General features: G+C 31.8%; 1 protein-coding gene across 3 annotated transcripts; it reads left to right on the top strand.

Moving 5' to 3' along the window:
- Positions 1-8,224: 8,224 nt before the first annotated feature.
- LOC123923024 (bet1-like SNARE 1-2) lies at positions 8,225-12,396 on the top strand. 3 transcript variants are annotated; one of them, XR_006814256.1, is made up of 6 exons: positions 8,225-8,399; positions 10,540-10,693; positions 11,416-11,472; positions 11,552-11,611; positions 11,691-11,792; positions 12,085-12,396. XR_006814256.1 is itself a non-coding variant. In XM_045975676.1 (6 exons), exons 1-6 carry the CDS (start codon positions 8,386-8,388, stop codon positions 12,110-12,112), a joined length of 399 nt encoding a protein of 132 aa, XP_045831632.1. In that variant the 5' UTR covers positions 8,228-8,385; the 3' UTR covers positions 12,113-12,396. The 3 variants fall into 3 exon arrangements, 2 of the variants coding, with proteins under 2 accessions (XP_045831636.1, XP_045831632.1); XM_045975676.1 differs by having other exon boundaries at positions 8,228-8,399; positions 11,707-11,792; XM_045975680.1 differs by lacking the exon at positions 12,085-12,396 and having other exon boundaries at positions 8,226-8,399; positions 11,707-11,796.
- The last annotated feature ends 2,879 nt before the right edge of the window (positions 12,397-15,275 follow it).

Genomic DNA, 15,275 nt, shown 5'->3' with positions numbered 1-15,275 from the left:
CTAACCGCGTCTAAATTTGTGCTTAATGAATGAAGGTATGTCGATGGTTAATCAGTTTTAACAACCGTGATATATCCATCAGCCATCTACTGAACATGACTAACCATATACAAAGCCAGCCTCAAGGCACAAAGTTGAGGGCGAAAAGCCTTTTTGATTAAAGAAAGAGGGACTTCGATTGTCATCTAGTGATTTTTCATATATAGATTTTTGGCCTCGGGTCGAATTTCCTAGGAACGGAAGGAGTGGCATATACTACGATGCCGGCAGGAATGGAGTCTTGAGCCCCTTATTAGTAAGTTTTCGCAAAAATTGCCTACACCACAAAAAAAAGTTGTCTAAAATTACAATCATGGAAAGATATACAAACCAGTAATTCTCCAAAGACTATCATTTTCTTTTCTATCAAAAGAAATAAGGGTTTAATGAAAATGTAATGTTGGTGTAAAATATTTTTCCTAATTCAATCTGACCAAACATCTCAATTGTTTCCATTTTGGTGTTGGACAATTGTCACAAGGCTAGCCTCTAATGCAGTAGAAGCCAAAATGAGATTACCATATTGATGAAATGAGGGGGGCCTATGGTATAAATGTGCTTAAACTTCTTTAGTAAAATAGGAAAATAAATACGGTACTGTATATTGACTTGAACTGGCACAAAATAGCTACCATTCTGTCATATATTGTATGTTGCATTGACTTGTTTTAACTTAAGTTGGTTTTTTTTTTTCTTTTTCAACTTAAAAGTTAAAAATCTTTGAATCAAGACATCGAGTTCAAGTATAGTTAATAAATTTCACAAAAAGATGGATTGTTCTGGAGAATTCGAATTCGATTTCCGGGTGTAATAATTTTTTGGTTAGGCTTTACTTGCTACTCGCAGCCGAACTTTGAATTACTAGGGTCCACTATTCCTGAAAGCGGAGGATTAACCCAAAAAAAGTTAAAAATCTTTGTCTATATTTTATTTCCCTTTCCAAATATGAAATATAGCAATTAGCAAGCACTCTTTTGACAATACATTTACATTTGGGTTGTAGAATAAAATAAATATAGAATAGAAACAATACATTTACATTTTGTGTTGTAGTTGAAATGTGGAATGAAGTATTATTTCTTGTTTAAGCCAAAAATGACAGGATCAAAAGTCAAATATTTTTCTTCATTTAGTTTTTTCCCTTAATAAGAACACAACAAACAATAAGATGGGGAGGTTTAAAATATTGCTAACTACCTTGTCAGTTTAATTAATAATGTATTTACTAAATTTTCAGCTAAGTAGGCACCATGATGTGGCATAAACATAGAGGTAGAAGGGGCATTCACTTTGGCAATAAAGGGCTTCTAAATATTGTGTATGTGTTAGTTGGGTGCCATTAATCTTTTGTGGGGGTGTGCTTGTGGGTGGTTATTTTCTTTTGTGTGGCTCACAAAATTAAAGTCCATACTATTAGTTTTTTTTTCTTCTTTTCTTTTAAATAGCTTAATGACAAAAATCGCATGTTAAAATGTAGATAAGCCAAAAATTGTAGATTCAAATTTACATTTTAATATATTAAGCTACGTCTGTTTGAATTTAACTTATTTTTAAATTTATAAAAATAATTTATGCAAATAAATAAATATTTATATTGATTCATAATTTTTCACTAAGAAAAATTGTATCTTTAAACTTTATTTTCTCATAAACTATCTTGAAAATATATCAATATTATATTTCTATTTAATTTTTTATCCTCAAGCAAGACTCGGGTTAAAAACTAACAAGATATGGTTTTTTTTTTTCTTTAGGTTTTTCATAATTTTGTTTGCTAGAGATAATTATATTTGATGCATTTATTAAATATACTTTAAAATAAAAGTATTGAAATAAAAACTAAATTTATTTTGAAAATTATAGAAATATAAAATGAATCTAAATTAGAAATGTTTGAAATGTAATTTTGTCACACCAGTAATTTTATCATTTGAATGTCTCAGTCATAAAATATTTAATTGAAATTTTACATATATATATATATATATATATATATATATATATATATATATATATATATATATATATATTGTATATAACATAGTATTAGCCATTAAATGAAGCAGAACATGGAGTGTTGACATCATAACAGTAACACACTTAATATTCAGCCATAATATGTCAATTTCAACGATTGTTACATCTCACTCTCAGAATATTAATTTTTCGTGCAGTATAATCACATCGATGGAGGGAGTACAAGGGAGAGTAGCATGGATTAAAAATGGAAGTGGATTCTGTGCCGTTGAATTCTCCGTGTAGTTATTTTATAGTCATCTGATCGTGATCGGACGGTTTAAACAAATGCAGTCAATTAATACAATTTTAAATCATGACCGTCCAATCTTGATCAGACGGCTATAAATAGCGTGAATGACGACTGCACCAACAACCCGACTGCACGGAATCCGAATCCATTAAAAATGTCATATTTATATAAATATAATATATTATATATGTTCTTCAATATATATATATGGTTCCAAAAGCATGTCTGTCAACCTAGTGTTTAGAGAAATACTTGCTTGGGAACAAGCTCAAATATTATTTGCTGGGCACACTCACAAAAACAAAAGAAAATAAGAAAAAATAGTTAAATGATATGACTTGATGTGGCAATTTTAATTTTTTTTAATATTTTTTTTTTTTAATTTGTGAGTGTTGCCTAAATTTTGTATTTAAATGTTTGTGCCCAACCAAGTGTTTCTCTAATATTTATGTCTTCTTTCTTATTATTATTATTATTATTATTATTATTATTATTATTATTATTATTATTAAACTTAGTGTTTATGTTTTTTTTTTTTTGGTTTGTAACTTGGTGTCTAGTCTCTGTTTATGTTAACCAACCAATTTCGTGTAATTTGGAGCGGTACATGTAGGAAAAAAACTAGGCATATTATTTTTATGAGGCCAAATATAAAATTAATTAAAAATTTATAGTAAAATTAACCCAATATGCAAAACGATTAACAATAACTTTTACATATAAAATCTATTTGAGCATACAACAAAAGTTGTATAATATAACAAAGGTTACAAAGAAAATAAAAAGTGGACTTTATATATAAAATGTACTTAAGCAACAATAGAAGTTGTACCAAATAAACAATAAAGGAAATAAAAAGTGGTAGTAGCTATTTACGAAAATCGAACTTGGCGATTTCTCAAAGATTCAAATCCATCCATAATTGATTCTAAGCTAAACTGAATGGTGATGGTGATGTCTTTTTCAATGTAAACAATCAAGCTATTTGCAGGAAAATTATCATCCGTTTTGTTCTTAGTCTTGTTTTGACAATTTTCATTGCGGAAAAACCTCTCTATATAATTGTTGTGGAGATTGGAAATGTCAAAATAAGACAAATTAATCGATCAATTAAATGATAATTGTTTTACTTTCATGATTATTGTTAAGAAGTCTCATATCGGTTGTGAGATGGCCTGAATAAAGTATTTATATACTAGAGGCAATCCTCACCTTACAAGCCGGTTTTGTAAGAGTATTGGGCCTAACTCAACCTTACAAAACCGGCTTGTAAGGTGAGGATTGCCTCTTGTATATAAACACTTTATTCAGGCCATCTCGCAATCGATATGAGACTTCTTAACAATTATGCTAGTTTTTTGCACATTTCAAAGAGTGTTGTTATCTTTTGGAAAATCTGATGTTGATATATATCAAGCATGTAATGTCTTAATTGCTCAATGAGAATAGAAAGAAAATAAAAAGTCTTTCCTAACATACAAATACAATTATGTCAAAAAAAAAATAAAAATAAAAAATTAATGTAACACATCAGTGAGTTCATATGAATTCTAGTAATTGTTGCTAGGATCACGGTTTGTACTTAAAAGAGAAGTTCCACAGTTTGCGCATTGAATATTAATTTTATAATTCCTTCAATTGAGAATCTATTACAATCAAGAAAATGCCAACCCAATTGTGATGCTCCACTATTACATTTGGTTGATGAGATGGACCTCCCAAGACATATTGTGCACTCATGTCAGGAAACTCTATCTCATGTTTTAGAAAAAACAATTTGACCATCCATCATTTTTGAGTTTTTGAAGAAGTGATTTTATATTAGAAACAGTGGCGGAGACACCATACAGCATGCTCGGGCACGTGCCCGAGCTGCCCAAACTATTATTATTTTTTTTTTATATAAATAGAAATCAGAAAAAGATACACTAAAAAAATAAAGAAAGAAGATACGCGTACGACTTCCACTCCACCGCTCTGTAACCAAAGAAATCAACCGCTCTCGTTCTTTCTCTCTCGGCTAGTCTTCGTTTCCTTCAATCTCTCGCCGCTCAATCTCTGCCGACTGCCACCGCTCTCACTCTCTCTCGCTTTCGCAGAATCGCAGCCTAGCCTCTGTTTGAGGTAAGCAAACCCTAAAACCTTATTTTCTTCCTTGCTCTGTTTGTTCCTTCTCAAATCCTAACTAAACTTGATGGTGTTTATGTTTCTGTCTCTGTTTCCTTGCTCTATTTTCTGTTTATGTTTTTGTTACCTATTAAGTTGTTTTGAATTTTAAGTGATTATATGAATAATTGTTAAGCTGTTGCTCTATTTTCTGTGATTGTATACTTTGAAGTTTAAAGATTGTTAAGTTGTTTTGTTTTGAATTTTAAATGTTTCTATTTTCTGTTGTTTTCTGATAAACGTTTCGTATTTCCATTGGTCTACAAACTTATTGAGCTGGCTTTGATATTACCGGTGTCGACAGCATCCGTTGAAAGGGCTTTTTCAGCAATGTCGATTATTAAGAATAAATTGCGCAACAAGATCAATGATGAGTGGTTCAATGACTTGATGATATGTTATACCGAGCGGGAGATATTCAAGTCACTTGATGATATTGATATTATCCGATCCTTCACCGCAAAGAAGTCTCGGAAAGAGCATTTACCTCCTAATTTTATGTAGTATACTATTGGTATGTTATATTTTATCCCTCTTATTTGACTCATGTTTTGTTGGTTTTTTCTAGTTTTTTTTTTTTGTTTTAACTCATGCTATCCAAAAAAATATTGTGGTTAAAATTGTGCCCAAGCTCCGCTATAATCCTGGCTCCGCCACTGATTAGAAACAAGAGGCAATGCATTTAAAATGTCTTGAGAGTGTGATTGCAATGCTTGACAAAGAGTATTAGACAACATATATTTGCTAATAACAAGTGTAGTCTCATCATCAATAATATTAGAAATAACAGTATTGATCATTTGAAGTTCATCATTAGCCATCATATTTGTGAATCTTTTAAAAGAAACACTACTCCCTCCGTACCACAATATATGTTGTTTTGGGGAAAAAATTTGTACCATAATATATGTCGTTTTACGATATCAATATACAATTATTATTGATCTTCTAAAACTACCCTTGTTGAACTCTTTTTACTTTTTTATTTAGGTTTCCATGCCAACCAAATTCAGCTTTACTGAACCAATGTAAAGCTTCAATGTAAAACTTTTACGGTACCAATAGAAGTTACTACTCCCATTACAATTGCATAACTACAGTACGCATGAAGCTTCAACTACCAACCATGTTTTTTCTTTATAAAATCCAACCAGCAACCATGAAATTAACCATGAAGACTGAACCTTTAATAGAAAACTGCACCTTTGCAATTAGAGTAGTAAAATGAAAAATTCCAAATATTCACCAAAATTTTCAGAAAAATCTTTGGAGGGAAGCTTGAAATACTTGGGGTAACAATTGGAGGGATTTTGTTGTTGACAAAGCTTTACAACTTCTTGGTTCTCACACGCCAACCAACAAACAGAGATAGATAAATGATTAGTTGTGGACTTATGATAATAAAGAGAGAGAAATGATTAATTATGGTAATGATAGCTACAACAGTAATTTTACTTTTTCATAAAGAGAGAGAAATGTTTTATCAAGAGTAAAACAGGAAAAAAGTATCATATATTTTGACAAGATTCATATAAGTTACAAATTTCTTAATATGCGTAAAAGTGAGAATGTGACATATATTGTGATACGAAGAGAGTAATAATTAGATTTAGAAGTAGATGTCGAGTAAAATTTGAATGAAATGATTTATTTTAAATACTTTGGATTTTCTAAAAATAAGTTTGACTTATAAAACAGGAAAGTTAATTTTACAGTACTTTTTATCACTTTTGAAATCTGAAGTCAAAATCAATTTTGACATGATGAAATAATAAAAACTCAAATGATGTCCTAAGCATGCCACGGAAAAGGGAAAAAGAGGACCATCGAACACAAGTTTATGGTACAGTGCTTCACGATATTTGTCAGATAAAGCGATGAATTTAAATTTGTACTAAAATTTTTGTGAGCTATGCCTATGCATGCTTCTGGTCCCCCACTTAATCACTATGACAGAACAATCACTGGTTTAGTTCTTCAGTGTACAATGTACAATGTACATGTCATTTTAACTCCTCTGTTGCAACTTGAAGAAATTGCATGTGCTGTGCTGACTTTGTTATGAGTTTCACTTCTGACTCCTCTTGTTTGGGCAAGGTTCATCCAGCTTGCACTAGAGGCAAAAATAGGTCAGGCTGGTCTAGTTTTTTTTTTATGGGGTTCAGGTTGGTTTAGTCTACTCAAATTTAGGTTAGGTCACATTATTTTTGTATATAGAGTATACTTCAAAAGTTATTTTAAAAGATCAAATCGTTGAAAAAATTTGAGTTTAAATTTTTTGTGAAAATAATTTTTTATGAGATTTTATTTATGTTGTGGTCGAATTCTAGATTATCAAGACTCTTTCGAGTTTTTTCTGAAAATCAGAGGGTTAACAAAAAAAAATTTATTTTAAAAGGGCTTCAACCCTTTTATTTTCCAAAAACAAAAAACAAAAGAAGTTATTTAGCTAAAATAGTCGGACTAAATACCATGAAAAATTGTTTCCATGAGTATATCTCGGTAAGTAGACACATTCTATGTAATATGTAGAAATTGAGATGAACCTTAGTACATTCACTTAGGTATCTTAAAATGTAAAATTCAACTATTAGACTACTTGACAAAAAAATACCATAAAAAGATTTTTAGGTTTAATAGATCGACCTACCTACTATTTTTTTTTGTAAAATAGTCTTGTGGCTACAATTTCTCCTTTAAGATGAATAAGTGGAGTGTTCAGGATTTGAACTTTGGCACTTGCATATAAAATGTGATGCCCTACTAACCGAGCTAAGCTCACTAGAGCCTAAATAAGAATAATATTTATTACTATTATTACTTCCTCTAGTATAGATGCGCCAATCATTAAATAAATCTAAAAAACAGAGTAGTTCTTATAATAAAGACATCATTATATTCTAAGTTTATTCTGATACGCTAACCCTAAACCTAATCATTTTTTTCCCCGGTCATTTTCCCTCTCATTTTAACCCTAATTTAATTCAAATAAAATGTTAAAAAAATACCCCAACAAGAATCGAACCCAGGACCTTTAAGATTTACTTGGTGAATTTACCATTAGGCTACATGAATCAATCTAATATAAATTGGTAATCCACATGTAATAAATATGAAATCAATGCTTAATTTTGTTTAAATAGAAATCAACCCCGTTTTTTTTTATACAACTCCAATTTTTTTTATGTAATACACATTCCATTTCTTTTTATACAATTTTTTTTTTGTTTAAATAGAATTCAATTAATTTCTTTCCTCTCATTTTTTCTCTGGGTTTTTACGTTAATTAATTTTCCATTGGACTTTTGCAATATTCAGTTCCAAATTAATTTAAATAGGATATGTTATAGATTTGGATTTGAGTTATATCTCTTATATATTATAAGCTTCCTAGCATAAGCTAACCCTAAACCTAATTTTTTTTTTTCTTCTCATTTTCCCTATCTTTTTATTGTGGCTTTATATTTTAAAAAAATACAAATTTGTCTACAATAAAAATCGAATCTGCATTTGTTTAAAATAAAGTCTTTCAACCACTAGAGTATGCGCTTCAATTATGATAAAAGTTAGGAATTCTAATATGTTAACCATATTTTTCAATAAATTTGAACGACAACATTTCTTATCTCTATTGATGGTATAAAATTATTTTAAATTGTTGTGCATATTTTTTTTCTCTCTTTTTGGTACAAACAATTACACTTCATTTATTAATTAATTTATATATACGTAATGATTTATACGACACCGTATACCGTAGTTCTTCTTCTCCGTTACACATCACCTTGTTAGATCTCAAACGAAAAGAAACCTTCTCACCGTTTTCTCACCTTGTTTCTAAGCATTCAAACAAGATCTTTCACATAATCACTGATTCTCACTGGAATCGCAACTTTTTATTTTACTCACCAATGAGTTACAGAAGGTTCGTTCATCTCTTCTTTCTCTCGAATTTTCTAATTTACGCTTTATATTCTTGCGAATTGCAATGCATTACCTTGCCAATTTTGTAATTCACATTGAAAATTTGGGTGATTGTAAATATCATTAGGGTTGTTCTTAGGTTTGAATGCTGATTTGAATTTTGAGTCATTGTTGGAATCAATGTTTTAAAAATTGGCCGGTGAGATCTCTGATTCATGGTTATATTGCTTTAAACTACTGGAAATTGAAGGAAATTGTGATGCCACCGTGATAAATTAGACATTGTTGTTTGTTGGTTCACGGTTCAACCGGTTGAATTGTTCGGTTTTTAAAACATTGGTTCATTTGGATGGAATAACTGATTCTGTGAATCCAGGTGAAACTTTTTTTTGTTTTCTTTTTTGACAGTAAATAATCCATGTGAATTATTCATTAGTTATTGTGAAACAAGGTGAAGTTGAAGAGGATCATAAAGGTTATTTGGTATTTAAAACAAGTTATAATCAAAATTCAGTGAGATGCATGTTTTTTTGAAGGATTGAATTTTAGGAACCAGGGACAGATTGATATGTATGTTTTTCAATGTGAGATTTTGATTATAAGCTGATTTTAACAGAAAATAAATTAATAGAATGTGTTTTGAGTTCAAAGCTCAAATGTACTATGAAATTTGATACTGAAGAGTGAAGTCTTTAATTGGATGACAAGACAAGTTTTTGAATGTTTGTGGTTCAAAGAAATGAGGCAAAACATATTTTTCTTTTTTTTTTTGCCATTAACCCTCTGGTTTCCATGGGAATGACACTCTAGTAATTCAGAGTTCGGCCACAAGGTAAGTAAAGCCTGGCCAAGAATTTTTCGCACCAAGAATCAAACCCAGGTTCTCCCGCACAATTTGTCGTAGAGGGGGCTCATTAACCACTTGAGCCCAATGTCTTAGTTGGAAGGAGAATATTCTGAAAAGTGGCATCTTCCTTATTTGTTTGTGTAATGCTTAATATTACCTTTATTATATTTTGTTGTGTTGTTATGAATATGCTATGGCCTTGAGTTGAGGCTAAATATGTTATTACATACTATACCTTTGCAGCAGATAGTTGATGCCACAGTACAGGTTTTCTATAAAGAAATATTAAATAAAAGTAAACCAGTTGTGATACAATTTCTTTTAGGTCTTCGTGTTATTTTCCATAGTTCGTTGTTATTCAGTTTTTAAATCATCTAGGATCTTGAACTTGTTGCCCTGTGTCATCCTTTGTGAGTTGATGTCGACTCTAAATGTATTATATAATATTAGAATTAGATAAAAATTTGTCTTACATTTTAAATCAGGATAAGATTTTGATGTCAAGTTTCTTATTAGATACTTTGCTATTCATTTTTTATGTTTTGGTAGTATACCTTTTTTCATCGAGTTATTTCAATTTCATATTATCACTGGTTTGTTTTCTGCAAACTTTGTTTGTCTTAACTCTTAACACATGTACAAAAGAATTATTACTTAAAGGAATCTGTAGAATCTATCATCTGGGGGAAATTAATAGAGGAAAATTCACTGGTTTAGTTCTGTCGAAAACAGGTTATAGCCTACTTAAAAATAAAAGATTATTGAAAAATGGTCTGCAAACTAGTTGTATGCTATCATATACCATGTGAAGAGTTTATTTCCTAACTTTCATGCCATCTCTAGTCAAATGTTGAGTTTCCTTTTAATTAAATAAATTTTACTTCACCACAAGAGGACCGTTTTAGTACTGCTACTGCATCTTACTTTTCTTTCTGCTAAATCTGCTGTTGAAAGTCCAGAATTCATCTTGATTCAAACTTCTTCTGATGAACATTTCTATCATTGTTTTCAATTTATTCAGGAAGCTGTCAATCTTTTTGATCATTAATAATTCTTTGCAGTTTTTTAATTCAAGCATGGGCATGATTCACTATTGAAATTAGATAGCTTCTTATATGAAATCCAAACCACTTATAACCAACTTGAGTGAAAAATTTACGGCTATTTTTTATTATTTTTTCCAGTTGCCTTTGTTATCTTTTAGAAGATTGCATTTCATTATTCTAGTTATTTTTGCCAAAAAACGGCTATCTCCTGTATATTAACTCTTATGCTGTTTAATTTTCAAATACAGAGATAATCGGTCTTCTAAGTCATCCCTTTTAGATTTGGATAGTCTGGAGGAGGGTGGTTTAAGGGCTTCTTCTTCTTACTCATCTGAAATAAATGAGCAAGATAATGATAAAGCCATAGATACTCTCCATGACAGAGTTTCTTTTCTAAAACGAGTAAGTTACTTTTCTAAAGCATAAGTTTTGTTTATTTAAGTACTAATCTCTTGTGTGTATCAATTAATTTCTTCTCTTAACATCTCACTGTATGAATTCTCACTTATTAAATCTGTTAGTGTTGACATTATTATTTGCCATGATCCTGGTGTTGTTTAAAGTTGGTTATACATTGTGCGTGTACATTGCTTAACTTGTTTATAATTTATGAATTTTTGTTTTGGTGCTTGCTGAAATATTGGGAATAAATTGTTTGCCCTGTTTATAATTTTCTGTACTAAAAAAATAAATGCGTTAATATTTTCAATTTTTAACCGGCATCAATGTATTTTTAAATAAAAGGTCATCAAATCAGATAAAGAATTCATGTTTATTCCAGGTCTGAAAATGCTTGTAATTTGTCTATCAAGATTCTGTGTGCACATGGTTTTAATTTACTATTTTCTGGTGTTGTCTTATCCAAAACAAACTATCGTGCCTTATCGTAACTGGCATGCTATTACTATTTACTATATAAATGTGTACATGTGCATAAAAAATATGAACTATTGGTCAATAACTAAATTAACATGTCACAGATATTATGTAGCCTAAAAAAATAGATATTATGTAGCCTATTGTTTTACACTGCATAATTTTTTAATTATTAATATTATTAAAATGAAATGTTCTATTGACTTATATTTTCTTAATAGGACTTGTAATATTTACTTGATCAACAGTTAACAGGTGATATACATGAGGAGGTCGAGAGTCATAACAATATGCTTGATCGGGTGGTATGTAAATTATATACTTTTCTTGTTTCTGTGAAAAACTTTATTCTTTCTGTTCTGATTAGATTCCATTGTCAATTAGGGTAACAAAATGGATGGATCAAGGGGTATGATGTTGGGAACCATGGATCGATTCAAGAAGGTAGCATTTTTACCTCTTAATGTGCCTTACTTTATCTACTTTTACTGACCACATTATTGGAAAATGATTTAGTGTATAGAAACTGAATTTTGTAGGTTTTTGAGAAGAAATCGACAAGGAAAACATGCTCACTTGTGGGTTATTTCACACTGGCCTTCATATTCTTATACTATCTTATTAGGTAATATAATTCGATAATCCATTCATTTTTTACTCTAATGTGACTGCAGTACATGTCAATAGAGACACAAATCTTAGCCCTTTTATAACCTGTCCGCAATGATATTAGTAGATGTGTGTATACAATTTGATAGGTACATGCACAATGTAAGCTTTAAGTAGCCACTTAATACAGCTGTTGGTTCATCTCTACTGATATTAACTAATCAATTAGTATTTCATAATATTTGATCAATTGAATAATAACGTAGATGTTTACATTTCACTGATGCAAACTTGCTCGTGCTTTGCAGGATGCTTGGATATTTTACACTAGGATGAAACCTGTTATGTTAAAGATGACTGGATTGTGGGATTGATGTTTGGAAGCAAAACTCTGTTCCTATGCTGTAAAATGTTTGAACTATTGGCATGTGGTTTGAAACTCAATTGTGAATTTTGATCCTTGAAAATAACTGCATATATGAAGCTTAACATTAGTCCGTTGTTTACTTCCTCTCCTGACCTGGTCCTGTATAATTTTCATAGTGGCCACTATAGTCTTGAATTCATTTATTATGTAAATTTTAGCAATATGATATTATTTATTTATTTATATTTATTTATCCCGTTGAAGCGTTATGAAACTAGCACTTTCCAAACACACCATTGTCATGGATCCCAGATACACTTGGGAACACATGGCCATTTGTGTTTTGTATCTAAACATCTTACATGTCTTATAAACTTTTGCTGGAGGATGTTCAAATAACAATGAGTTTTGGTAAACCGGCTGATCAGAGTTTTGTGAATGATCCTCCGGGTTGTCTCTTAACAGGACCTTGATAAATCAACTGTTTTGCTCTGGGCGATCTACCTTTCTTCTGGCTTTGTAAAGTAGCACGTTGAAGTCCTTCTCATTATCATTTAGGAGCATGGGTCTCGACATGTGCCAAAATCAAACAGGTTCACTATGTTCGCTGCTGCCCGTTTGCCTTTCTCCTTATTTTTCGTCCGATGGGGATCTTGAAGGGACGCCGGAAAACATGAATGACAAGCTTCTAGGTCAGCGTCCATTGTGGCTACCAGTCCACCAGCTATGTGGTATTTCATTTTGAGGTGCATAATTGAGGTGACAACTCATAGCTCTACTATGGTTGGATTTCCAATAATGCAGCAGTAAACTGATTTTCAATCTACGACGAGGAATTATGAATGAGAGGTATTTGTCTGCTTTATTGCCCCAACCATAACTAGGAGCTTAACGGATCCCTAGGGTTTGATTTTGGCATTGTTAAAGCCCTAGAGATCACAACCGTTGCACGTGAGGATGTTTTATCTTCGTAGTTGTAGTTCGTGGAGGAGTTTTATGAACACTATGTTGCACGAACTGCCTTGGTTCACTAGCACTCTGTGAACTTCGTAGTTGGCAATTAAGACCTTTATTAGGAGTGGGATGTTGCTGTTAGTTCGGCGTCCCATTGACAAGGTGATCGTCTCTGAATGCTAAAGCAATTTTGCTTGTGGTTGTGGGGGAACTCCCCCTTTCTTTTGTTGGGTCCTCTGACCGCAACAATGTTTTTAGGTTTCTTCTGATTGTTGTGATTGACTCTTGTCCCGTTGCGGGGATATCACTGATAATGACGACTACAGTGAGGAATAGCTCATCTACCTACTATGGTCTAGTTTAGTTAGGTTTTGCGGTATGTTGTGAGGTTCAAACATTACATGCAACCCATCCAAGAGTGAACTTTGGGTCTTCCTGACATTGTGATTTTCTTTGATGGATTTTCCAATGCCCTACAAGGTGAAGAATTATTTGTTGTTCACGAGTTAAGGGTTGATATGATCTTGACATGACATCTCCTTGTTCTCTTAACAACTCTTGTTGTTAGAAGGCGGTGGTCAAGGTCCTTAGGAGGGAATCTGTTTTTTTTTTTCTGTGCCGTCTTTGGTTGTGGCGAAAAATCTGAGGGGATATATTTGACCTATTCTTTATGATATGGTTGGGTTCCAAATCTTGTGGTGGCTTCCCTAGGTAAGGAAAGTGTCGGAAACATCGTGGCGATGCTTCATATGACACTATTTCCAAAGGATCTGAAACGTTTATCCATGGTTGCAAAGGCATTCACCATCGTCTTTTGGTGAGTTTCAGTCATCATATCTTGAGTATAGGGTGTTTTCCCTAGTGAAGTTGCTCATGATCCACTTCGGACCTGAGATCTGGATGATAAGGTTACTGATAAGTTGTTGTGTAAGGATTGTTAGTGGTTGAACCCCATTGTAAAGGAAGGGGTGGTGCACAAACTCCGATGACCAAGTTAGTAGGCGCCGAAAGTGAGAGGTATATTTAAGAGTAGATATCGTGTACCTGATGCATCCTTTTGGCAGACTTATATAAGGAAAGAATTAGAGTTGTCAGAACCTAGAAATTTCTTCTGCCCCCTTCGATTGTGACAAGTGTTGTCCAATGACAGGGCGGTGTTGGGAGGTGGTCGATGTGTCTTTGTCGAGCGGTAAGCAGCTATAATCGCGGTGTGTCCATCGTATAGCCTGCTTTGCTTTATGTGGATCCGATGACACGTGTAACACCCAAACCATTTGGGTCGTTACAACACGGTCTAGCTCGCAGATGGTCTTTTGCCTAGTCCAAAATAATATTATTAAATAATTTTTATTGTTTTGTCAAGTAGCATTGTGACTAGAATTTCACCGTTTAAGGTAGAAGCACAAGCTAAAGGAGAAAGGAAAAGTTGAAAAAGGAAGGGGGGTGGGTAGGGGTGGAGCAAACTCACCTCAATAGTTCTCACTGGACGAGAGGCGACCTAACCCACTCATCAATCACGGTGTTCAGCTGACTTGAATTTTTTTATATACTTGATAAACTAGTCCAATAACCTACTCAGCATCACTCAGAACGATTAACTAGGTCAAATAAGTGGAAGTATGAGGGCTCGAACCTCGGTCCCTACAATAATTTGCAATGTCCTTGTCAATTAAGCTATGCTCATGTGGACAATATTACTAAATATTAATTTATAAATTGTGCTTATAATGTCATTTTATTTTAACCAATAAAGTCATAAAACCAATAGATCATGAGTATACTGAGAACTTATAAAAAGAATAGTAGTAGAAAAAAATACTTAAAAAATAAATCAATAATAAAACAAATGATTTTTTTAAAGTATTTATTGTAAATCTCTTTAAATAATGGTAAAGGTCTTTTATAAAACAATTATATATATATATATATATATATATATATATATATATATATATATATATATATATATATATATATATATATATATATATATATATATATATATATATATATATATATATATATATATATATATATATATAGGGGTTTTCTAACTTAGACCCTAGTTAGGTCTAAGTTAGCAAGGTGCACCTTTTGAGTTGGACCAAAATACCCATTCTTTTAATTTTTGAAAGAATAGAGCAACAGGGGCATTTCTGTAATTTTACATAAAAAAAA

The sequence above is a fragment of the Trifolium pratense genome, linkage group LG1, assembly GCF_020283565.1.
Source record: "Trifolium pratense cultivar HEN17-A07 linkage group LG1, ARS_RC_1.1, whole genome shotgun sequence".
Taxonomy (NCBI): Eukaryota; Viridiplantae; Streptophyta; class Magnoliopsida; order Fabales; family Fabaceae; genus Trifolium; species Trifolium pratense.
This window is presented reverse-complemented; position numbering and strand designations above follow the sequence as displayed.

What these genes read in the sequence shown, in the direction of transcription:
- LOC123923024 (XM_045975676.1), top strand. An exon ending in ACAATATGCTTGATCGGGTG is followed by an intron (nt 11,473 to 11,551) that starts GTATGTAAATTA and finishes ATTGTCAATTAG; the next exon opens with GGTAACAAAATGGATGGATC. An exon ending in TTCTTATACTATCTTATTAG is followed by an intron (nt 11,793 to 12,084) that starts GTAATATAATTC and finishes CGTGCTTTGCAG; the next exon opens with GATGCTTGGATATTTTACAC.